At 44.3% G+C, this 26435-nt stretch overlaps 1 protein-coding gene across 1 annotated transcript in view; it reads right to left on the bottom strand.

Annotated features, from left to right (window-relative positions):
* CNKSR2 (connector enhancer of kinase suppressor of Ras 2) overlaps positions 1-26435 on the bottom strand; it is a 372341-nt gene that overhangs the window by 240340 nt on the left and 105566 nt on the right. The window contains exons 6-9 of the mRNA XM_066598620.1: positions 13892-13933; positions 12513-12632; positions 4272-4331; positions 3314-3382 (exon numbers count right to left, since the gene is read on the bottom strand). Coding sequence (XP_066454717.1) covers positions 3314-3382; positions 4272-4331; positions 12513-12632; positions 13892-13933 — 291 coding nt within the window. The remainder of the gene's footprint in view (positions 1-3313; positions 3383-4271; positions 4332-12512; positions 12633-13891; positions 13934-26435) is intronic.

The following is a 26435-nucleotide window of genomic DNA, read 5'->3' as shown; positions in this document are numbered from 1 at the left end:
TAGGCCATGCCCCGTTTTCCAGAAAGAACCATTCATTTGTCGAAACGTTGTAAAAAGTGTCCAAAAGGGTCTGAAACACATAGTAAAAATGGTGCAAAGTATGTTTGACAGTTTTATAGCGCAACTTGCACCAGATAAGTCAAATTTTCAACAGTAAATCTTTTCACTTGGACACTGTAGCATTCAGAGTAAAGAACGGTTCAGTTTAGTCTGTGCATCTCTTACGATTTCATGCTGTCCTGGGCTAAGGTAGCGAGGGTATAGGAAGATCACAAAAAAGACACACATCTACTGCCCCCATTCAAGAGGCAAAAAAGGTGCTCTATAGTGTGGACAGGCTGCTAACACAAGAGAATAAAAGACAAAAGGCATATTGGTACCTGGAAGTGTTGTGTGACAGCACAATACCCAAAGCACACATCAGTATGCAGCAGCCTTCCTTCAATGAACCAGCAGAAGCCTCTGTGAAGATGCAGAATTATTGGTGGAGAAGATGTGGGAATTCTTGTCCACTAGAATCAAGGGTCAGAAGGATAGAAGAAACACTGTTTGTGGCCGCTCATTTTAGTGCCGGAATGGTACCTTCATCTGACCAGATGAAGATGCTGTTCTTGCATTGAAAGTCGTTGCTGCAAATAAAATGTTTCTTCTATCCCGCTGACCCCTAATTTTGTCAGCACACAAAGGATCCCTACATCTTCTCTAACACTTCTTCCCCAGCCAAAAAGGTCAGACATGGTTAGAAAAAGAAAATAGCCAAAATTTGGAAGAGCTTACTGTATAGACCTACTGCCAATGTTTTTGTACAACATTTCATTACTACTTTATCTTTAGTCAATAACTACACAGAAAGATTTAGAAGACTACCTAATCTTGTTATGACCAGTGAAACAAATTTCCATCAGTCAGAGCCAGACTACATAGGGTTGGTTGCACCAAAGATTTGATCAGAGAAAAACAAGAGTTGATCTAAGATCAGTAGAAAAACATTGTACCAAGCCGGTGATCTTGGTTCAAATTTAAATTGAATTTGACCCCTGATTTTGGCGGATCAAAACAGTTGAACTTCATTTAGCAGTTGAAATCCAAGATTGAGGACTCGGCCGATGGTCTTTTCCTGGGTGGGGTGGCGAAATTACATCCATGTTTGCTTCTGGTAGCAGTTATGTTTTTACTATCAATATGAATGCTGGGAAGACCACCTGACTACAGTCACCAATCACCGTGTGCGACACATTTGTTGTAGGTTCAATCTTTGTTTACAGATCAAGTGGACTTGGTTTTGCAAATTTTAGTTCAAAAAGTGTTGGTGCAACAGTTTTCCCTTAAACAAAGTTCAACAGCTAATGACTGTTTAACTAAACCTGGATCAATAGCATGGTTGGTGCACTCTGGCCTTAGCCCCATAAACAGAATGCTAATCAATAATGATCAGGATTTTTATACCCTTATAGTATATGTAAATTAGTGATGTGCTAGCTATCATCATAGAGTATTCATTACAATATGTAAAATGATGGTCATTTATCTGTATGAGTAAATTAGAATTACTGGTAAACGTTTTCCCATAAACTGCTAAAAAGCTATTTCAAAGGTGCCATCACTTTAGCAAAAACAGCTGCCATAACAAAAATATAATTACCAAACTCTGTCTGTAGCTCCAACTTCAGATCAACTAATAAGTGGACATTTCTACAATTCAAGCTCTAGGCTACTTTCATGGATTCATAGTCAACACGCCTCATTTCAAGCTGCCAGATACCACTAACATAAAAGGCTCATCAGTGCCAATTTAGCCTTGAATTATTCTGCCTATAACAAGAGATGCCTAATAAAAGGGAAGTACTGAATATAAACACATTCGTAAAAAGAGAACATGTATAAATCTGACAGCATTTAACTCTGATTGGTATCTTTATGGTTATTTATAGATATGACATGGATACCTGATACATCAGTATGAAAAGCTCAATATTCCATTGGTCACTGTTTTTTATTACATTTCTTTAGACAGCTATAACTGACTGTAATTGTGAAATAATATCTAGAGAATTGCAAATAATTAAAGAAAAATAAAAATGGATACTCGTTAACGAGCATGATTTCCAACCATACCTAATAAAGTCTCTGCTAAGAAAGCCACAAAACACGCATTAAAATTATGATTTTTAAAATGGGAATCATTTAAAAAAAAACAAAAAAAAAAACACTCTTGGGTAGCCATCACTGTTATATACTTGTTATAGCACCTCCGGTCTTCCTTTGATTCCCTTTCGGAACGTCCACTTGATGTCTCAGTGCTGGTGGTCACACATGCTCAGTAGCTCAATTCCCACTGCCTGGATCCATGTACATGGCAATGGAAGGATTTCTGCTATTATGCAGGCCAACCAACAAGAAACGGTGCTTCTTCTCGCCAGCACTGAATACATAAGGTGGATGTTCTAAGAGGGAATCAAAAGAGCAGCATGGGGCGCCATAAGAAATATGTAACTGAAATATCTACATACACAGGACAAACCTTTCACTGAATTGGTGAAGAAAGGGTAGATTATTTTTTGCTTTTTATAATTGTTATTGCATACCAACTGGTAAATTTAGGTTAAGTAAAAACAAAAAGAAAACCAAAAAGAAAAACAAAGTCCAAGAGAAAACCGTTTGTTCTTCCATTTAGGTTTCCACGCATATCAATAGGAGAATTAAATATTCTACATATCCTTATAAAGAGCTGCTTACGCAATCCACCCATCACTGAGAACATTGCAGGATGAAATGGCATCCCCTCTACGCAGAAGACAAGCAGTTAGAAGAAATTGCTGTGCCATAAATGGTGTCCTACAGAAAGCCCACCCATGACTACAGAGGCCAAACACAAGAAGTCTTCAAAAATAACCAACATAGACTATATGGAAATAATCCAGAATCCCATAGAAGCAGAGATACATTGTAGTCAACCAGCCTTCAATGTCAAGTAGCTGCCTACAAACTTGTATAAATGTCAGTTGTATCATTATATAAGGCCACATAGATTATCTCAAATAAGCCCAGATATTACACTGTGATACTGTATGATTATTTAGTCATTCTCACAGTTAAATTGTCCTTGGAAATGTGATACTAAATGTCACTAAATAAGTCAGACACTGTCTATATTCTGTACACAGGCAGCAATTACCCCTCCTTTCAGCGATTTAGATCAAGCTCAAGTTATCTGGATACGGACACGGTTACTGAACAAATGTGCAGAACAGTTTTTACTTGCAGGACATGCTCAGCTATTCATAAGTTGATATTTGAGATGCAGTATACATACCACTGTCTGATGGTTGACTTGGATCACTTCATCACCGGCATGGATCTTCTTGCATCTATCAGCAGGGGACTGTAAAGTAAGCAGAATTCTTTAGGCGAAGACTTAATTGGGGTTACTTTAGCTTATACATTTTCAGTGGTAAAATGGTTCATTTTCTTAATACAAACCCGCCACCTATGTTCTGTTACTTTTTATTGCTGTTATGAATAGGTCCCTGTATAGCAATGTTCTAAGTGATGTTATAAGCGATTCTGTCTGAAGACATGTCTGTTTTTCTCTACCTGCAAACACCCGAGTTCAGACTTAGAAGAGATGTCATGTGACTGGCTTCAGCCAGTATCCCGCCCTCCCATTCTGCCAGTGCCCGATTCCCCACTGCTCTCTAGTGCTGCAGCAAGCCAGCAATGACTTTATTGACTCCAGGGGCTTGTGGTTCACTTTGACTGGCGATCAACTTGGGATTATGGAGTCAGAGAGGAATTTCTTCCTCCATAGGTGCCAATTGGCTCACTGATTTTTTCCAGCCCTCCTCTGGACCAACAAGGGGGAGGTTAAACCAGGCTGAACTAGATGGACAGAGTCTTCATTCAGCCTAACATACTGTGTTACTATGTTACCTGCAGCCATCACATATCCTATTGTCAGGACGTCAACTTTGTTAGAGCAGGAAGTGAAGACAATTGGGGGATGAGGCAAAGGCGGAATGGGACTGGCATAAAATTAGGTGAGACAAGTATGGCTTTTTATGGTTGTCCCATCACTCTGACCTGGTTCGCAAAGTGTTATCTTCCTGGAAAACCCCTTTAAGCAAAATGACTGCTGCGCTTCTCTTGAACAGAGTTAGATATACCCATTACATTAGTAGTCTCTTTATACTAGCTCTAACATCTATAGGAATTACAGTCCACTTTAAATATATTCATTATGTAAAATATTAGAACATTCACACAATACTTACATTTTCTGTTGTGCCAGTTATCACATGAAGACCATCATACGTGGATTTAATGTACATTCCCTAGAATAAAACATACACTGATGTAAAAAAAATGATTTCCATTATTGACATACCCAAGTCAACAAGGTCCAATCAATACTAGTCCTTCAGATTAACGTTTTAAGAGATGTATGAACCTGTGGTTGTGGACATGTCATCTACCTTCCCTTTACAGAGTTGTATTTGCCACTTACAAAAACAATGGTGGCTGCTATACAGTTTCATATTTTACCGTTAATGCCTTTTTTGTTTTTTTTAATGAAACATTAATGGATTCCATAATAAGATATGATTACCTATTGGTGAAATACCAGTGAGGTTTATCTCTAGATCCAAGTAACACAAAAACTACATAAAGAAAAAAAATCCTGAGGATAAATAAAGCATATTGTGAGAAAACAGATATGAAGATCATCAACTAAACTATATTCGAGACATGGCCCTGAGGTTGTGAATTTCCATTAACAGCATAGTTCATTTTAATAATAGTTTTCTGATCCCAAATGTCATCATCAATTACCAGTTAAGATCTGTTTGGAATGGTCAACAATAGATTTGACACCAGTGGGAAACAAAGCCGTATTTTACCATGAAATTGTCTGTAGAACTTGTCTGTGCAAGGTTTTAGAATGGAATGATTAAATGGGTCGACTCATCATAGCCATTCCCTTTAATATGTATGGGAGTCTCCAAAACCTCAGGCAAGTGACGAATTTGACAAAGAAAATTGCAGTTGCTTGTTCTTTTTCTCTGCAACCCCTACTACAGGGAAAATGTAGTATTACAGGTCGCCCTTCAAATTAATAGCCATCCATGTAGCCTTTGTTGCATCTCAACAAGAGTCCCATTCAAAGAGGCCACATGGAAAACCCGCTTAAAAAGGTATTATCCAGGGACTTTAAAAAGTCACCCGGAATAATGGAGTCAGAACAGCCATTTCCAGTGGAGTTCTGTCAAACAGTCATGTGGCAGTGCGGCGACTTCGTTATCGAGGATGTCCCAGCTGAGGGGTTGGCTGTTGACTCAATGTAATAACTAACTGCTGATGCAGAGATAGAAAGAGGGGCTGGCTTATTTAATGAGGGGCTGCAATACCACATGATCACTCATCAAATCTCAGCTGAAAGTGGTTGATCTGACTCCACTATTCCAGGTGAAACTCGACTACTCTGGGTGACTTACTCAAGTTCCTGGATAACCCCTTTAACAGGGTATTTCAGTTACCAGACAATATTGTGCCTATACCACCAACAGTCTTAAAATAACAAAAAAGTACTTACCCCTCTCCCATTGCTGCTGTTTTTTCAGCTCTCTTTATTAAGGCCCAATGTCCATGGGCGTATCTTATTTGCAGAATCCACATAGGTTACCCTCGTGGAAGATCCACAAATCAAGCCGCCCATAGGGAGGCATGGGCGTCCGCACATGAATTAAAGCATGCAGATTTGTTTTGCGGACCTTTTGGTCTGGAAAACAAATTGCAGTGTGCTCCATTTCAGTGTGGTTCCCACACGGACAGCTTCTATTGAAGTCAATGGAAGCCATCCGATCCACGGCCTACCTGCAATTAAATTGCAGGCAGGCTGCAGATTCCACTGCGCATGTATGGTGGTGTGCCAGACGGCACTTCCACACACATCCCAAGTGAAGAAAATAGAAAACCCGAATGGGTCAGCAGTGTCCTCTGCCGCAGGCATGGTCGGATTCAGCTGTGGGCTCCTGCATGCCTAGTCCGATCTGCCCGTGAACATTGGGCCTAAAGGGTTTTTTCAACTAAAGACATTTATAGAAAGTTCACTCCAAATGTCCCATGTGAATCTATGGGACAGATGGAGATTGCAGAGTTTATTAATTTCCATCTGTCCCATAGACGTAAATGGAGCAATGGTCACACATGTGCACTGGTGCTCCATTCATATGGGGAAGTTGGGGTGCACCATTCTCAAGCTTACTGGATCTTGCTTCCTCTTTGAGGTTTGAAAATAGCATGGACTGATCTCTGCTCCCTAAAAAAAAAAAAATTCAAAGTTTTCAGATTTTTTTCCCTGCTAATGTAAGAAAAAAATGGGTCAGAATATAATTATTTGTATGGGAAAACCATGTAGTGCACAGAACATACGTAGAGATTTAATGCACATAATTCACAGACTTGAATGAGAGCGAGGATGTCATTTAACAACTGATACATTTACTGGAAAGTAACATTTTCTATTATCTATTATTTTCGGAGGCAGCTGAAGCAAATGATGAACTCAATTGAAGTCTAACAGTTATGAAGTACAGCGCATCAGACCCTCATTCACATTGGGATTATGTCGTGGAGAATAAATAGGATTGAAATGGTGCTGAACATAATTACAAAAAGGATGCTGTTGGCTGTTCAAAAGGAAAATTATCATCATGCTCTAAAGTAATCTCCGAACTCTCTCAAGACGAGGTTTGTCCTGTGCCGGTAATGTACTGCATCTGTGAATAAGATATCACATTAAAAGGGGGTCAAAATGGCACCTCATACTGTTATCACAGCTCTTGTGCCTTTATACTAACCGTATGTAAAATAGGTTAGAACAGCTAATAAAGTATGATCCCCAGGCAGTTATCAAAGGCTGCAGAGAACCTTGCAGAGCATTTGAAACCAAATCAAATGGTACGTAATCTGGTTATTATGCAGGAAATAATACGGTAAGCTCATGCACCACATGACTCAAACACCACAGTATTTACTAAAAAAAAAAAAAAAATTATAAAAAAAAAAAAAAAGGCGAACCGCATATCTGAAGAAGAAAGCAGAGCATGCTCTGTAGTGCTGCCGTTACCCTACTATTCTTCATTGTTATCAAGTTCCCATATATTAGAAGAAATGATGTTCTAAACCTTTCTAGTTCTATCTACATTGTATACAGGGAAGAAAAAATCTAGTCTAGAACTGACGTATAGTAGTGGAATCCAATGGTAGCTTAAACGGGCTATCCAGTTGTAAACTATTGATGGCTTATCGGTAGGTTAAGCCATCAAAAGTAGATCAGCAAGGATCTGCCGCATGGAATCCCCACCAATCAGTGGATCATTATGGTTGTGCATTGAGCAGATTTCTGCAGGAAGCAGACAGCTCTGCTCCTACTGTAGTGGCCATACTGGGTATTACAGGCAAAGTTCCAACTGAAGTGAATACCAAGCTTGACCACTATAGTGGTAACTAAACAGTCTGCTTTATAAAGAAATCAGTTCAGTACATTGTACATTAGTGCACCAGCCTGGCGAATAGTGGATCAGCAGGGGTCCTAGTCGGCAGACTATAGACCATTAATAGTTTACAATTGGACAACCCCTTTAAAGGGGAACAGGTCATTAGATTTGCTGTGTTGATAAACTACTTGGTTATACCTTTTTATGCTTGCCCTTGTAAACAATGTGTTTCAGCATTCTATATAGAAAGAAGGTATAGAACAGTGCACTATATGCAAGTCCTGGCTGTAATCACTCTTATTCTGCCTTGGTTGACATCTTTGCTAGCTCTACCGAAATCCAAGGTTTGTTCCTTTAATATGAGGTGATGTGTATCCTCTTCAGTTCCACCTGAGCTGTGTGCATGCCTTGAAAGTACAAGTCAATAGAACATAAATGGCATTTTGGCAGAGCTTATTATGGGATATCCAACAGGACACCAATCAAGGCAGAACAGGAATTATTACAGCCAAGACTACAAAACACTTGAACACACTGGTACTGCCCAGATGACTCTAAGTGACCAATTACATATAGCATGAATTATGTTATAACTTTATACAGAATATTGAAATTAATGATCTTGAGAGGAGCAAGTTTAAAAAAAGTTATTATCTAGCAGTAACACCACATGACATTTTTCGTAACACCACATTTTCCCTATAAAATAAACAAAAGCCTCAAATCAAATAGTAAAAAAAAAATTATATAGTAATAACATGGAAAGAAGTAAATGTAAAGCAAGATACTACGAGTACATGTTATCAATATTTTAGATGCTGAGATCGGAAAATAGCAGGACCAGATTTATGTATAGGCAAAGTAGGCATGTGACCACAGATGGACCTGAGGAAGGGTGCCTGTTAAAAGGAGACTCAACAGTGGGAGTGCTGTGGGAGGACAGTAATGGAATGACAAGAGGAAGACTTTAGACCAGGGGTGTTCAACCTTTTGACATCTCTGGTTCTCATTTGAAGAAGAGGAGTGGTCTTGACAGCATATTAAATACAAAAAGCTTTAAAAAAAGAAGATCGAAAGGTCCTTGCATAATTTTCGTGATAGCCGCCTCCAAAGATAACCAAAAAAGTCTGCATATAATCTTAAAACACAGTCCTCTAAACAACCCCCATTGGGACTCCAGACTGGAGTTAGTGCCTGCTTCTGCATGCAAGCCTGGGCACAACGAAAAAACTTTGGTACGGTTTTAGCCAGTAGAGTAAAGTGTGATTGTCCCAGCAAGAGAAACCAAGTAATCTTGTAGATAGGATACCTTTTAATGGCTAACAAAAATACATGATGTTATAGCGAGCTTCTAAACCTACTCAGGGTTCTCAATACATTTTGCAGCCACAGGCGCATTTCTGACACCAGGGAAGGGTCACACAATATCGGCTGATGACCATCTCTCATCCTCACCTGGATAATGAATAGAAGTGGTCAGGACTTTGGAGGACAGGAAGGAGAATCATCGCTGCACGCTGGACCTAGAGTAACTGAGTGTAAGTCAAACAGTCAGAGCTGCAAGTGCTGCCCACTGCTTCCTCATCTGTATGAGCCTGTCTGTGAGCAGTAGTTCACAGTCTGCCACTGCCAGGCACTGCTTGCGACTACTCCAGATTCAGTCTCCCTTTTGTGTTAGACCGCATTCTTGGGCCGCATGCAGGCCATGGGTTGGACACCCCTGCCTTTATATTGTGTGGAGTAGGCCATGTGATACCTCCAGGCCAATCAGCTGAAATAGAATTTTTGATTAGAATAATGGCAGATACTCCCTTAAAATGCATTAAACGGAAGGTTGATAGATAGTCCATTTGGCATAATCTAATAGCACCCCTATTACTCCATCCCATCTATATTTAATAGAGATGCATGCCCTAATACAACAATTAAATATCCTCCGTTACAATTTGTGCAATAGTTGGCATGGTACGCTACAGATAACCATGTGACTGGTACCTTATAACAGGCCTTAGCTGTGCCCAATTATAAGGGTAAGTTACCACAAAAAGTTTGCTGCATGGGTACAACATATCTAAGATGCAGCCCCAACCTAGCCAAGAGTTCCTACTCAGTGTGGCTCACTAATTAATGATGAGCAGTCAGTCACCACTTAAATAACGGCTGTGGGGCTTTAGGCTGGATTCACACGAATGTACACTACCGTTCAAAAGTTTGGGGTCACATTGAAATGTCCTTATTTTTGAAGGAAAAGCACTGTACTTTTCAATGAAGATAACTTTAAACTAGTCCTAACTTTAAACAAATGCACTCTATACATTGCTAATGTGGTAAATGACTATTCTAGCTGCAAATGTCTGTTTTTTTGTGCAATATCTACAAAGGTGTATAGAGGCCCATTTCCAGCAACTATTACTCCAGTGTTCTAATGGTACAATGTGTTTGCTCATTGGCTCAGAAGGCTAATTGATGATTAGAAAACCCTTGTGCAATCATGTTTACACATCTGAAAACAGTCTAGATCGTTACAGAAGCTACAAAACTGACCTTCCTGTGAGCAGATTGAGTTTCTGGAGCATCACATTTGTGGGGTCAATTAAACGCTCAAAATGGCCAGAAAAAGAGAACTTTCATCTGAAACTCGACAGTCTATTCTTGTTCTTAGAAATGAAGGCTATTCCTTGCGAGAAATTGCTAAGAAATTGAAGATTTCCTACAACGGTGTGTACTACTCCCTTCAGAGGACAGCACAAACAGGCTCTAACCAGAGTAGAAAAAGAAGTGGGAGGCCGCGTTGCACAACTAAGCAAGAAGATAAGCACATTAGAGTCTCTAGTTTGAGAAACAAACGCCTCACAGGTACCCAACTGGCATCTTCATTAAATAGTACCCGCAAAACACCAGTGTCAACATCTACAGTGAAGAGGTGGCTGCGGGATTTTGGGCTTCAGGGCAGAGTGGCAAAGAAAAAGCCATATCTGAGAATGGCCAATAAAAGAAAAAGATTAAGATGGGCAAAAGAACACAGACATTGGACAGAGGAAGACTGGAAAAAAGTGTTGTGGACGGATGAATCCAAGTTTGAGGTGTTTGGATCACAAAGAAGAACGTTTGTAAGACGCAGAACAAATGAAAAGATGCTGGAAGAATGCCTGACGCCATCTGTTAAGCATGGTGGAGGTAATGTGATGGTCTGGGGTTGCTTTGGTGCTGGTAAGGTGGGAGATTTGTACAGGGTAAAAGGGATTCTTACTATCAGGGCTATCACTCCATTTTGCAACGCCATGCCATACCCAGTGGACAGCGCTTGATTGGAACCAATTTCATCCTACAACAGGACAATGACCCTAAACACACCTCCAAATTGTGCAAGAACTATTTACAGCAGAAGCAGGCAGCTGGTATTCTATCGGTAATGGAGTGGCCAGCGCAGTCACCAGATCTGAACCCCATTGAGCTGTTGTGGGAGCAGCTTGACCGTATGGTACGCCAGAAGTGCCCATCCAACCAATCCAACTTGTGGGAGATGCTTCTAGAAGCGTGGGGTGCAATTTCTCAAGCTTACCTCAACAAATTAACAGCTAGAATGTCAAAGGTGTGCAATGCTGTAATTGCTGCAAAAGGAGGATTCTTTGACGAAAGCAAAGTTTGATGTAAAAACAATGTTATTTCAAATACAAATCATTATTTCTAACCTTGTCAATGTCTTGACTCTATTTTCTATTCATTTCACAACGCATGGTGGTGAATAAGTGTGACTTTTCATGGAAAACACAAAATTGTTTGGGTGACCCCAAACTTTTGAACGGTAGTGTATATCGGCTCGGTTTTCACGCCGAGCCGATATACGTCGTCCTCATCTGCAGGTGCGGGGGGATGGAAGAGCCAGGAGCAGGAACTGAGCTCCTGCCCCCTCTCTGCCTCCTCTCCACTATTTGCAATGAAAGGAAGCAGGACGGGGGCGGGGCTAAGTTCCGAGAATTAGCCGCGCCCCGTCCCGCCTCTCCCTAGTGCAAATAGTGCAGAGGGGCTGAGAGGAGGCAAAGAGGGGGGGAGATCAGAGCACTGCTTCTGGCTCTTCCAGGCTCCCCCCCCTGCAGAGAGAGACAACGTATATTGGCTCGGCATGAAAACCCAGCCGATATACGCTCGTGTGAATGCACCCTTAGGCTGTATTCACAAGGGCAATTTCGCACTACAATTTTTGAATTGAACTAAAATTGAATGGAAATAGAATACATTGACATATATATATTTGGGTATATACACATAGGCATTTTTTACTTGGACGGAAAGTCTCAGTAAGGAAAAAAAATGCTATTTTTGTCCGATTTTCTCATGAAAATCACCAATGTAAGTCAATATGTGCATAAAAAAAAAGTAGGCTGCACTCGCATGATGCAAGTGTGATCAGTTTTTAATGGGGTTCTGTGTGTTGGACCTTTAATTACATCATTTGGGCCAGCTTGCACTTTTCATCAGCACACATCACCTGTGCGACCTCCCATTTATCATCGAGTCTCCTGGGAACTGGTATTTTGCCAGATCTGGTATTCATAGGATTGGCCCATTTTCACTGATACTGTACAGTATTAGGTAACTTTCTTCCCATGGTTTATGTTTTATATGAAATACTCCCCACACACATTTGGATCAGTACAGAAGTAATTTTACCGTATAGCATTTTTTGTATACACAGAGTAGAATTTGAAAGAAATTCATAAATAATTTTTCCTTTGCAATGCCACTATAGAAAAACAGTACCTAATGACAGCATGTAATGATGCATCCTTTACGGCATACTCTGGTAATTAAATTTGTCACTTAAGCCGTGTTTGAAATATTCTGCAGTCCTGGAGAAACAGATACACTGTATATCAAGAAACATAGCGCTAAGTTATTATGGCACTCCACTGCAGGCAATAATGTACGGAAAATGTTCCTGCTTGAAATGAGCTACTGCATACTATGTACTGTAATGGCTGATTATTTAGTGCTAAGTAACTGTGCGTTTCTTACCAGCCCTTCACTCGGCTTGATGTTGGAAAGCTGTATGACTTCAAGATGGGCAGATTGAGAAACCAAGGGATCAGAGGAGAGAGAGATGATATGGTCACAGACACCTGATAGGGTTTTGCACTAAAAGAGAACAGAAAATGCATCATAAAGGGTTAACACAAAACACTGATGAAGAAATGAAGTTTTATGGCAAATCACAGTTAAAAGATAATTGTGGAATAGACTTGATATTCAAGACAAATGGTTGATTAAAGCCTTAGGAAGGCTTACTAAGATAATTGGCTATAATGAAGTATTATTAATAAAGATCTATTCTGTATCCCTTACCTTAGAACACCAAAATCTGGCTAATGAAATGTTCGGCTGTCTATTACTAGTATCATTACACATACTTGGGGTCGGGAGGGGTATCTTCTCTCCTTAAGGAGAGCACCTAGAAGATGTGTGAGGAGACACCTAGGAGATGAGTGAGGAGACTTATAAGGCCATACTGCCATCCAATAGGTGGCGCTGCAGAGGTATTGTTCCATCTTCCTTATTTGCATATAATTTCTCAGAGGAACATGAATGGCCTTACAAGTCTCCTCACTCACTTTCTAGGTGATGGTATCCTTCCTGAGCCAAGCCAGAATCCTACTGCACACTGATGAGGGGCAAACACCCCGAAACAGCTGTCTGTGTATAGATTTCTGGCTTGATGTTCAATTCCCAATCATTGTTCCATAACACCTGTATAAAGAGTTGGGCAGTGATTTGCGGGAATGCTGCTATCCAATAGGTGGCGCTGCAGAGGTGTTGTACCATCTTCCTTATTTGCATATATTTCCCAGAGGAGCATTAATGGCCTTATAAGCCTCCTCACTCACCTTTCTAGGTGTCTTCACATACCTTCTAGGTGCTTTCCTTAAGGAGAGATGATACTCTTCCTAACTTATGTCATAGACTTCTCACTAGCCAAGCCAGAATCCTACTGCACACTGATGAGGGGCAAACACCCCGAAACAGCTGTCTGTGTATGGATTCTGGCTTGGTTTTCACTTCCCAATCATTGCTCTATGGACCTTTATAAAGGGTCAAGCATTGATTTACAGGAATGCTGCCATCCAGTAGGTGGCGCTGCAGAGGTATTGTTCCATTTACCTTATTTGCATGTACTTAGGGTAAAATACATGGTGCATATACCACATATCTGCGAAGTACCGCGCTTTGCCAAAAATCACGTGGCCATTAACACTGAACACTCAGTAACAACTTAAATTCATAGTGAGCAACACAGATCAGGAGCTGGTGGTCCCAACTCACAGTAACCACAGAACAGCCACTGCATGGGACCCTTATATTGTTATATACGCTATATAATCACCATTACATTTACTTACCACGTGAAGAATCTTGTTTTCCGTTTCGTACACAGTACATTCCTGAAAGAACACAAATAAAACATCCCACTTGAATGGAATATGGAGATTCTCAGGAGCGCACGTAGAACACAGAGCTATGTACAGATACAAGATTATACGAACACGGTTTATTCCAGCATTGTGTGCCTATCAGGTCAAGAAGTTGTTCTTGAAAAGGCTTTTCTGCACAATGATTTGACCATAGCAGTCATGTGACGCGAGTCATTGTAGAGGACACGTAATCGGCCAAGAGTCCACATAAAGAATGACTAGGGATCCAGCAGACTAACGTAAGGGGCGAAACCGGAACAGAAAGGCAATATTAGAAAGCATGGCATTTTAAGGTTTTTCATCCATACAATGTATTTTAAAAACCTTTATCAGCATTATTTTAGAGCATTTTCATTCATTTATTTATCCTGTCATATTACAGATACCAATATAATAAAACACAATGGGGAAGATTAACTAATCAGGTCTAATATGTAGACAATGGAAACAGTTTAAAAATGCATCAAATTTATCACAGTGGGTCACGCTGTATGAGAAATTTGATGCTTCTTTAGACATTAACCACACATCATCTATTGGTTGGCTTAAAGGGGTTATACAAAGATTACAACTTGCATGGCCTTATAAGTCTCCTCACACCTACTATACTTACCCCTCCTGACTTGGTCTACCCAATAATACAACAAGTTCACCTGTAGCATATTACAAAAGCTTTCCTTGAAAGGGGTGTTCGGAGCTACATTTTTTTTTGTAAAAAAGTGTGTTTTGAATGCAGAAAAACAGGAAATGGACAAACTCACCTCTTCCCACTCCTGCCGTGTCCTGCTTTGGGTCTCCCCTTTGATGCCATATTTACAGGCTTTCCCAGTCTGTTTATGGAACGTCACAGGCGCTACAGCCAATAAAAGAAGCGCAGTGTGACATAGTGGGACAGGGAAGAGGTGAGCATATATCTATTTATTGTTTTACTGGATTTAGAACACTAACTAAAAAAAACAAAAACTTAACTTGGAACACCCCTTTAATTGTGGGCAAAAATAATATGGAAGTTGTCATTTGCACTTTATGTATTTTATGTCATGTAGTGTTGCATGCTTGGCCGTTTTTGGAAAAATAGTGATTGCAGCTCAGCTGTAATGTGTAATAGGTGTCTGAGGTAGTTAGAATGTCACCCTCTGCAATTGCTATATCCCTCATCTATGCTTAACGCTGCAAGTCAGCTGGTTTAGATTGACCGCTATGTTTAACTATGTGGAGCATGGAATCCTAAGGTTTCATGTCCACTGGCGGGTCAGATTCTGCATGCGGCAGCCCACAGCAGAATCCAACCCTGCCCGTGGCCGAGGACCCCGCTTACCTGTCCAGACCATCTTTTTTCTGTACTGCGGATGTGTGCAGACGTGCTGTCTGGCGCACCAGCGCACATGAGCAGTAAGCTTTTTTTTTTTTTAAACTCCTGCGGAATCTGCGGCCCCAGATTAGACAACTTCCATTGACTTCAATAGAAGCCATCCACAGAGAATCCGTAATAAAATAGAGCATGCTGCAATTTGTTTGCCGCATCCAAAAGGTATGCAAAACAAATCTGCATGCTTTAATTCAGCTGCGGACGCCCAATGCTTCCCTATGGGTGGCTTGAATTGCGGATCTTTCCTGTCGATTCCGCAACTCAAGTCCGCCCATGGACGTTGGGCCTAAAGGCAACAATAAACTTTACTTGGGGACCATTTCAGTAATGCAGTCCCTTAAAGGGGTTGTCCCGCGCCGAAACAGGGTTTTTTTTTTTTCAACCCCCCCCCCCCCCCCGTTCGGCGCGAGACAACCCCGATGCAGGGACCTAAAGAAAGCTTACCGGAGCGCTTACCTGAATCCCCGCGCTCCGGTGACTTCTATACTTACCGGTGAAGATGGCCGCCGGGATCCTCTTCCTCCGTGGACCGCAGCTCTTCTGTGCGGTCCATTGCCGATTCCAGCCTCCTGATTGGCTGGAATCGGCACGTGACGGGGCGGAGCTACACTGAGCCGGCATTCTGCACGAGCGGCTCCATTGAAGAGAGCAGAAGACCCGGACTGCGCAAGCGCGGCTAATTTGGCCATCGGAGGGCGAAAATTAGTCGGCTCCATGGGAACGAGGACGCTAGCAACGGAGCAGGTAAGTAAAAAACTTTTTATAACTTCTGTATGGCTCATAATTAATGCACAATGTACATTACAAAGTGCATTAATATGGCCATACAGAAGTGTATAGACCCACTTGCTGCCGCGGGACAACCCCTTTAATTCTGCAGTACATTCACTTGAACTCAACATACAGTTTAGAATTCTGCAACAGTTCAGAACTCTTTAGCAACTCTGTTATAGCTTGCCAGCAGTCGCAGAAACAAGATACAGTCTTCAAACACAATATGGCCTGTTGCAATTCATCTCGCATTTCAAAACTGCACAGTCCCTTAGTTACGTTGCAGACCACTTTGCTACACATGGTTTCTCAATAGTCCTTGGACCTTCGTGAAGGGGAGTAATTTCTTACCGAAAATTCCTTTTTCCCGAGTCATCCTGACGGCAGACATGGAGGTTGCACCTTGACCTCGTAGGGACAGGAAGCAAGAGACTTTAAAAGGCTCCTCCCGTCTCCCATTCACCAGTGTCTTCTAAATTACTTACATGGACATGTCGTGGTTAACCAAGGAAGGTATTTATTTGCGCCGAAAAAAATAACATGGTTAGTTCTATTTGAATATAAACAAGAGGGTAGCTTACCCAGACTTAAACACAGGAAATATGCACAAATTTACCGCATGAAGGGAAATGTCCAACATAGGAGCCTCTGGGCTACTGGTTCGTGCCCGCATAAACGTTAATATAAACGTGTGAATTTTTGGGAGGGAAATACGTGCCGTCAGGATGACTCGGGAAAAAGGAATTTTCGGTAAGTCATCCTGACGGCAGACATGGAGTATACCAAATTAACTCTTAGGGAGGGACCACTGCTTGCAGGACCTCTCTCCCGAAAGAGAGAGATCGGAGGAGAGGTCCGCATTCGGCCTGTAATGTTTTGCGAATGTGTGCAGGTTGGACCATGTGGCTGCCTTACAGATTTGGTCCGGCGTCGCCATAGCCCTCTCTGCCCAGGAGCAGGATACTGCCCTGGTAGAATGGGCCTTGAGTCCTCCCGGGATAGCGCTGTTGCAGGACGGAGTAGGCCTGCTGGATGGTGGATTTTATCCGGCGGCTAATGGATCTCCTAGAAGCCGCTCTTCCTCTGCCTGGTCCCTGAAATTGAACAAAAGACAGTCAGCCTTCCTAAAAGGATAATGTCTGCTCTGGGTAGCATAGAATGGCCTTCCTTGCATCCAGGCTATGGTAGTCTCTTTCCCTATCGTTTTGGGGATTTTGACAGAAGGATGGGAGAATAATTTCTTGCTGTCTGTGGAATTTTGAGGCTACCTTTGGAAGAAAAACGGGGGTCTGTTTTTTTGTATGACCCTATCGTCCTGGCTTAATAGGTAAGACGTCTTACAAGATAGGGCCCGGGGCTCGCTTACGTGCCTTGCTGCTGTGAAAGCTACCAGGAACACAGTTTTAAACGTGAGGAACCTAATCGGAATCTGATCAGTAGGTTGAGGGGGTCTTTGCAGAGGCTTTGGAGAACTAGGTTCAGGTCCCATGGGGGGAACTGTACTACGGCTACTGACCTCATTCTTTCCGCCGCTTTCATGAGCCTGCGGATCAGTCTATGATCCGCCAGAGGTTGGTCTAGAATGGCTGAGAGCGCTGCTACCTGTACTTCCAGGGTTCGTGGTCTCAGGTTTTTATCTGGAGGAAGTCCAAATCTCCGCCACCAAAGTGTCAAGATTGGAGACCTCCAGCCCCCTCCAGGAGAAGAATTTTTTCCCCGATCTTATTATAAGTAGCTGAGGTTACAGGTTTTTCGGGACTGGCGTAGAGTCGCGATAACTCTGGAGGACAGACCTTGTCTTAGCGTCTGTTCCTCAATATCCACACTGCGAGGTTCAGTCTCTCTAGGTTGGGGCAAAGAACTGGGCCCTGCGCTAGAAGGTCCTTCCTGGATGGAAGGCGGATTGGCTCCGAGATGGCGAGCTTTAGGAGCACCGGAAACCATGCCCTTTTTTCCCCAGTGTTGGGTGATCAGGATCAGCGTGATGTTGCTCTGCTGGACCTTCTGAAGAACTCTCGGGATCAGGTGTATGGGGGAGGGGGAAGGCGTACGCCAGACTGAAATCCCAACTATGGGAAAAAGCGTCTAACCCCTCGGACTTGTCCCTCGGATCTAGGGAAAAATAGCCGGGACATTCTGAATTTTTGCTGCTCGCAAACAGGTCCACCTGTGGACTGCCCCAGGTTTCTGTAATGAGACGAAATTCCTCTTGATTCAGAGACCATTCCCAGGGTCTAGGCCTCTTTGACTTAGAAAGTCGGCTGTCAGGATCTGGGATCCTTTGAGATGGACCGCTGTCAGGACTGTACCGTGGACTCGGCCCATCAGAAAATCGGGGCTGTTAATTTCAGCAGGTGAAAGTTTCTGGTGCCTCCCTGGTGGTGAATAAGTGAAACGGCGGTCCCGTTATCCGAGAAGATCCTAACATGCTCCCAGATGGCCCTAAGCTCTCTGGAATTTGAGGTCTAGGCATGCAATGTCGGACCCCATTTGCCCTGGAGCAAACGCTGCCCCACTTGCGCTCCCCAGCCAGGCTGGCTTGCGTTGGTGACTACGGAGATGAAGGGCTTTGTCACCCATGGGGACTCCGCCTCTAGGTTGCCAGTTGACCGCCACCAGCGGAGGGAGCTTGTGACCGCTGATGACACGGGCATTCTGCGGTCCAGAGAGGTTGTTGCCCCGTCCCAGTTGCCCAGGGTGGCTCTCTGAGTGAGCCTGGGCCCAAGGAATAATGCCGATACAGGAGGTCATGAGGCCCAAAAGCCTCGTTGCGTCCCTAATCGTTATTTGTTTCTTCTGGCCGCATTTCTGCGCTGCCAGCCTAAGGTTTTCCTGCCTGGGGGGAGGCAAAGACAAGATCTGAGACACTGAGTCTATCTGTACCCCCAGGAGGTCTTTCGCGTCTCGGGGAGAAGACTAGATTTAGGGAAGTTAACTATCCACCCCAGTCTCTGAAATAGGGAGATGATTCGGCTGGTATCCTCTTTGAGGATCTTCGGCGAGGATGCCATTACCAGCAAATCATCCAGGTATGGGACAATGTTTATGCCTGCCACATGGAGATGCGCCACCATCTCTGCCGCTATTTTAGAGAATATCCTGGGTGCCGTTGAAATTCCGAAGGGTAGGCACTGGAATTGAAAATGGTGTACACGGCTGCCCATCCTGATGGCAAACCGCAGGTACTTGTGATGTTCCGACAGGACTGGGACGTGGTAGTACGCGTCCTTTAGATCGACGGTACTCATAAAGTCCCCTCTTTTGATCAGAGTTACTGCAGACCTGATGGTTAAACCTTTTGTAGGTAATCAACCTGTTCAGGCCCTTCAGATTAAGGATCATCCGAAACTCTCGTTCGGTTTTTTGATCAGAAATAGGGGTAGAACCCCAAGCCCTGTTCTACTGCGGGGACCTGGACTACCGCCCCCATCTGTAGCACCTTAGAAATTTCGTTTCTAAAGATACCCTGCAGGGCGGGGGATCGCGTGGGGTCCAGGAAAGCTCAACAGTCTATCCCCCACCTGGTACTCGCCTACAGGGGAAGGGGTTGTTTTTGTTTTACTCCTGCCTCCTTTGGGGTAGGACCAGCACCCCGTCTTTCCTTTGCCTCGGTATGGCTTGAAGGATGGCTGAGGTTTGTGGGGAAATCCCGTTCTTGCTTGGTCCGGGAAACTGCGGGTCCTGTCGGTAGCTCTTTTTAGGATCTCCTCCAAGTCCGCGCCAAACATGTGCTGGCCATGAAACAGAGATGTTACACGGCCTTTCTTTGGAAGCCGTATCTGCTTTCCATGTTTTCAGCCAGACCGCCTGTTGCTGATCTAAGTAGAGGCATGCATTCCAGTAACACATCTCTAGAGGCCTTCTGTTTAATCTGGTCGTCAAGTTCCCCCAATCAGAGGAACATCGACCTTGCCACAGAAGTCGCTGCGACCTTGGACTTCAGCGTATAGGCCGTTGTTTGCCAGGCCCGTTTCATCAAGGCGTCGACCCTGTCCATCGGGTTTTTAAGATGAGAGGAGTCCTTGAATGACAGGGCTGTCTTTTTGGCCATTATGGCCACCTGTGCCCGACGCCGCGCGCGGCCGCACCGGCATGCCTGGAGGAGAGAGGCATCTGAGCCTATGGCCCGCCGCTCTCCCCAGCTGAAACCACTGCGCCGAGCTGTGGCAGGGGAAGGAGGGGACCCAAGGACCTCTGGTCCGCCGCTCCGACTGCTGCGGTGGTGAACCCCGGGCGGTCAGACCCGTGGCCCGCCGTGCTCCCGGACCGTGTGTAGATGCTCACGTCTTTCTCCGCAAAGCGGAGTCTCTCTTTATATTCGCGGGACAAATAGAGGTGTTTGTCCGCGCAGCCCACTCCTACGTGATTACTTTCTTCGGGGTATCATTAACCGGAAACACTGTGCGGTTCCTTGGTCTGAGCCCGCCGGACACGGCGTCCTGTATGGACCTTGGCTCGACCACATCCTCGACCTTCCTTGTATCCCTGACTGCTTTGATCAGGTCAACCAGGTCCCCAGATGAGAAATAGTACTTTTTATTCTCATCCCTGGCGTCAGGGGGACGGTCAAAGAGTTCGCCATTTGACAAGTCGCCCCGGGATTGCTCAAACTGTGAGCTCGTTAGCGGTATGTGGCTCGCCCTTTTAGCGGCCCTTCCTTCCGCTGGGCTGGGGGGGGGGGGGGGGGGGAGACTGGAAATTGATGCCCGGACCTCCTCTCTAACCAGGGATATAATATCTTCCCTGAATGCAGCCTGTTCATCCGAAAGGATCTTGGAGGTACAATCGGGGCATAGCGGCTTTTTTATACGCCTCGTCCAGTTTTTTGGTTTTTTTTTTTAAAGACACAGAGCGCCTTTCCTGTGTTTTTTCTTTAGGTCCTGTTTAGACCGAGTGGATTCCCTGTCCTGCAGAATATACATGCATGCACATAAGGGAAAACTCCCACACAATGCTAAATTCCTGAGCATAACATTCCTGCAACAAGTAACACTTACAGTTTGCAGGGCTTCCATCTCTGGTTCCTTTGTAGTCATGATGCAGAAACGCAGACAGAACCAGGTAGACAGATAAATCCTTCTCTGAAGGTGTGCTGTCAGTGGAAGCTTGTCGGGGGGGTCTCCATTTTCAAATCTCCCGCTGTTCCGGGTCAGCTGACGGCGTCTGACGTCACCGCGTCACGCCGCGTCATTGGCTCCGCCCCCCCGACGCCGCGCACGGCCGCGCCGGCATGCCTGGAGGAGAGAGGCATCTGAGCCTGTGGCCCGCCGCTCTCCCCGGCTGAAAAACAACTCCGAGCTGGAGGAGGAAGGAGGGGACTCAAGGACCTCTGGTCCGCCGCTCCGACCGCTGCGGTGGTGAACCCCGGGCGGTCAGACCTGTGGCCCGCCGTGCTCCCGGACCGCGCTGACTCTCCGGAGGGGAGATGAAAAGGGAAGCAGCCCTGTGGACCGTCAATCCCTCCAGTCAGCCTGCTTGGAAAAGTGTGAGGGGGGAAAACAGCCCTATGGACCGTTCCCCCAGCTGTCATCCTGCAGCTCCCTGGAGGGAGCTCCTCTTGCATGTCCCTGTAGGGACAGGAAGCACTGGTGAATGGGAGACGGGAGGAGCCTTTTAAAGTCTCTTGCTTCCTGTCCCTACGAGGTCAAGGTGCAACCTCCATGTCTGCCGTCAGGATGACGCCGGGAAAATATACACAATCTTTTAATTATCAGGCCTCTCGTGGCTCTATTGGCATCACTCAATGTTTTTAAGAATCACAGTCCTTTTGATGGATATTTCATTCACAATGTGGTGGAAAATGACCGAATCTTCCTGGGGTCAACTGCCCAGTACCCCAGCCCAAATAGGAGGCTCTAGGGAATTCTTGAACAGCTCATATGATTCTGTTCCCAACCATTTGTACACACTTCCAACCTTCCTCTCCTACTTATGCTTCCTTGCTCACTTCACTGTACAACTTGAGTGCCACACCCTCACTCATGCATAGGCTCCACGCAGCATGGCGACTGGCTGCAAAGAATCCCATAATTTTCACCATGTCTGGGTCAGGGGCCACATGCACTCATTCTCAAGGGCCATAACAAGAACTGCTACAAATACCAAAGTACAGAGTTAACCATAAACAATATGCATTTAGGTTACATCAACCAACACAACTCGGTCTCAACTAGCTATACTTTATTTTAGCTATGAAGCTACAGTGCTTCACCTCCCAAGGAAGAGGCTAACCACAATGTATTTAGCTTAGTCTATTTCACAAACTAAGTTCCGAAATGTGTCTCAGTGCGACCGTGGGTCGCCGGACCCGAACTCAAACATACGCCTGTATGAGGCTTCGAGTTCAGGTCTAGAGACCAGCAGTCAGGCCAGGACCCTCTTCAGAACTCTACTTGAGGACATTGTGGTTAGCCCCTAATAGTCTAACAACTGTATCCTAGAACACACACACCACACACACCACACACACCACACACACCACACACACAGGTGCCCAGTGCCCAGGTAACATTTCAGAACACATCTCCTAGCAAGTAGCAACTTTATTACTGCAGTAGACATTGAATATTTAGAATTTTCCATTAAGTCAACGCTCTATGCATCCTATCCAACTTTATTGTATTAAAACCTGCTTATATTCAAAGGATTAACTTTTCCAACTCCCTTACAGTTACAAATCCATCAGCAACTCGGTACAAGGTTTCAAGTAGAATAATTGTAAGCTATAGGAAAGAAAAAAAAAAAAGATTGGCGTGAAAATGATTGCCAGGTAACTATCATATACACTGATCAGCCATAATATTTAAGCCACTGAAGGGAACACTGATTATCTCAAAAGCACCTGCCAAGGGGGATCTATCGGCAAGTGAACAGTAAATTCTTGAAGTCTCAGTGTTAGCAGCCAGAAAAAAATGGGCAACTGTTAGGATCTGAGTGACTTTAATAAGGGCCAAACTGTGATGGCTACATAACCGGATCAAAGAATCTCCAAAACAGCAGGTCTTGCTGGGTGTTCTATGTATGTAGTGATTACTTTCCAAACATTGTCCAAATGAGGACAACCAAAGAACCGGAGAAAGGGTCACTGTCACATGGTGAGTGAAAACCCAATTGTTACTATCCCACAGAAGAACCACTGTAGCACAAGCTACTAAAAAACACAATACCGTCTAACAAAAAGGTGTCAGAATACAGAGAATTGCAGCTTTCTGCATATTTGGCTCCAAAGTTGTAGACTGCTCCCAGTGCTAATGCTGACCCCTTATGACTGTTGAAAGTGCCTACTTTTACACATACCACTTACGTAAACTTTATTGCAGATCAAGTGCATATCTTCTTGGCAGCAGTATTCGTTAATGGTAGTGACCTCTTTCAGCAGAATAATGCTCTTTACTACGCTGCAAAAATTCTTCAAAAATTTTGAGGGATATGACAAAGTCAAGGAGTTGACTTGGCCTCAAAATTCATCAGATGTGAACCCAATCAAACATTGGTGCCAGAAAAAGAAGTCTGACGCATTGGAGGCCCAACCTTGCAACAAAGGACCTACAGGACCTGCTGCTAACATATTGGTGTCCGATACCACTGGACACCTTCACTGGTCTTGTTGAGTCCACACCTCAAAAGGTTAGAGCGAAAGTTACACAATATCTGGCAGATGGTTTGAAGGTTATGGCTGATTGCTGTATACACCCAATGAGCCTGGGTAAATGAGTATATATCCTAGATATAACTTTTCTGTATATATCAGAAAAACATCCATAACATTACTTCCATTCAGTCAATTCTAAACCATCATCATACCAAATTTTTTTTTGCAAATCTTTTAAGGATCTGCACCCTTATCCAGAAGCATTAGGCTTATTTCTTACGGGCTACAAAATCTCACTACAAAAACGCATGTATGTGAAGCCTATGGTTTCCAATGGGTTCTTTCAGGCAAGCAAACACCTCTCATGTGAAAGAACCCATTAGAAACCATGAACTTCACATACATGCATTTTGTAGCCAGCATTTTGTAGCGAGATTTCGTAGCCCATGTGAAGGCGCCTACCAGATCCCTACTAGAGATGAGCGAGCATACTCGTTAAGGACAAATACTCGAGTATCGTCCTTTTCGAGTATCTGCCTGCTCGTCTGCAAAGATTCGGGTGCCGGCAGGGGGTGGCCAGGGAGAGAGGGGGGGGGGGAATCTTTCTTTCCCCTGCTCCCCCTGCTCACACCCGCAACCTACCCCCCCCCCCCCCCCCCCGCTGAATCTTAGCAGACGAGCAGGCAGGTACTCCGAAAGGACGACACTCGCTTGAGTATTTGTCCTCAATGAGTATGCTTGGTCATCTCTAGTCCCTACCCTTGTCCTTTCCTCTTCCTTTTAGGTTTTTCTAACTGGGTAGGGATCGCTACAACGAGTCAGGAAATGGTCCCACCATATACTTTATTCTATTGCTATTCATTTGAAATCCTTTGACAATATGGCTCATCAGTTTTGTACACCAACTATGAATATATGCTTGGCAAGGTCTACAAATCATGGAATTAATCATTTTATTTCAAGTCTATTTTAAATCGATTATTGAAAATTGATGTGTTTCTAACTAGAGATGAGCGAGCACCAAAATACTCGGGTGCTCGTTACTCGGGACGAAATTATCGCGATGCTCGAGGGTTCGTTTTGAGTAACGAACCCCATTGAAGTCAATGGGCGACTCGAGCATTTTTGTATATCGCCGATGCTCGCTAAGGTTTCCATTTGTGAAAATCTGGGCAATTCAAGAAAGTGATGGGAACAACACAGCAACGGATAGGGCAGGCGAGGGGCTACATGTTGGGCTGCATCTCAAGTTCCCAGGTCCAACTATTAAGCCACAATAGCGGCAAAAGTGCCCCCCCAACAACTTTTACTTCTGAAAAGCCCTCATTAGCAATGCATACCTTAGCTAAGCACCACACTACCTCCAACAAAGCACAATCACTGCCTGCATGACACTCCGCTGCCACTTCTCCTGGGTTACATGCTGCCCAACCCCCCCCCCCCCCGCATGACGCAGTGTCCACAGCGCACACCAAAGTTTCCCTGCGCAGCCTTCAGCTGCACTCATGCCACACCACCCTCATGTCTATTTATAAGTGTGTCTGCCATGAGGAGGAACCGCAGGCACACACTGCAGAGGGTTGGCACGGCTAGGCAGCGACCCTCTTTAAAAGAAGCAATGAGAAATATAATCCTGTGCCACCGCCATCAGGAGCTGCACACGTGGGCATAGCAATGGGGAACCTAAGTGCAACACACTATTCATTCTGTCAAGGTGTCTGCATGCCCCAGTCAGACCGCGTTTTTTTTATAAATAGTCACAGGCAGGTACAACTCCGCAATGGGAATTCCGTGTGCACCCACAGCATGGGTGGCTCCCTGGAACCCACCGGCTGTACATTAATGTATCCCATTGCAGTGCCCATCGCAGCTGAGGTAACGTCCGATTAAATGCAGGTGGGCTTCGACCCACACTGCATGCCCCAACCTGACCGGGGTTTTTAATTCATAGACACAGGCAGGTACAACTCCCTATTGTGAGGTCCGTGTGGACCCACAGCATGGCTGGGTGCCAGGAAGCCACCGGCGGTACATAAATATATCCCATTGCAGTGCCCATCACAGCTGAGGTAATGTCATGTTTAATGCAGGTGGGCTTCGGCCCACACTGCATGCCCCAGTCAGACTGGGGTTCTTTAGAAGTGGACATATGCAATTACAACTCCCTGTGGACGCACAACATGGGTGGCTCCCTGGAACCCACCGGCGGTACATTAATATATCCCATTGCAGTGCCCAGCACAGCTGATGTAACGTCAGCTTTAATGCAGGTGGGCAAAAAATTAATTGGATTACACTGTAGGCGAGGGCCCCAAAAAATTGGTGTACCAACAGTACTAATGTACGTCAGAAAAATTGCCCATGCCCAACCAAGAGGGCAGGTGAAACCCATTAATCGCTTTGGTTAATGTGGCTTAATTTGTAACTAGGCCTGGACGCAGCCCAGTTAAAATAAAAATTGGTTCAGGTGAAAGTTTCAACGCTTTAATGAGCATTGAAACGTATAAAAGTTGTTTACAAAAATTATATGACTGAGCCTTGTGGGCCTAAGAAAAATTGCCCGTTCGGCGTGATTACGTCAGGTTTCAGGAGGAGGAGCAGGATGAATATTATACACAGATTGATGAAGCTAAAAGGTCCACGTTTTTGATGGTGATAGAGAACAATGCTTCCATCCGCGGGTGCAGCCTACGTATTGTTTAGGTATCGCTGCTGTCCGCTGGTGGAGAAGAGAAGTCTGG

This window comes from Eleutherodactylus coqui, chromosome 4, assembly GCF_035609145.1.
Source record: "Eleutherodactylus coqui strain aEleCoq1 chromosome 4, aEleCoq1.hap1, whole genome shotgun sequence".
Lineage (NCBI taxonomy): Eukaryota > Metazoa > Chordata > Amphibia > Anura > Eleutherodactylidae > Eleutherodactylus > Eleutherodactylus coqui.
Note: the sequence above shows the minus strand (reverse complement) of the source record. Positions and strands in the feature narration are given on the sequence as shown.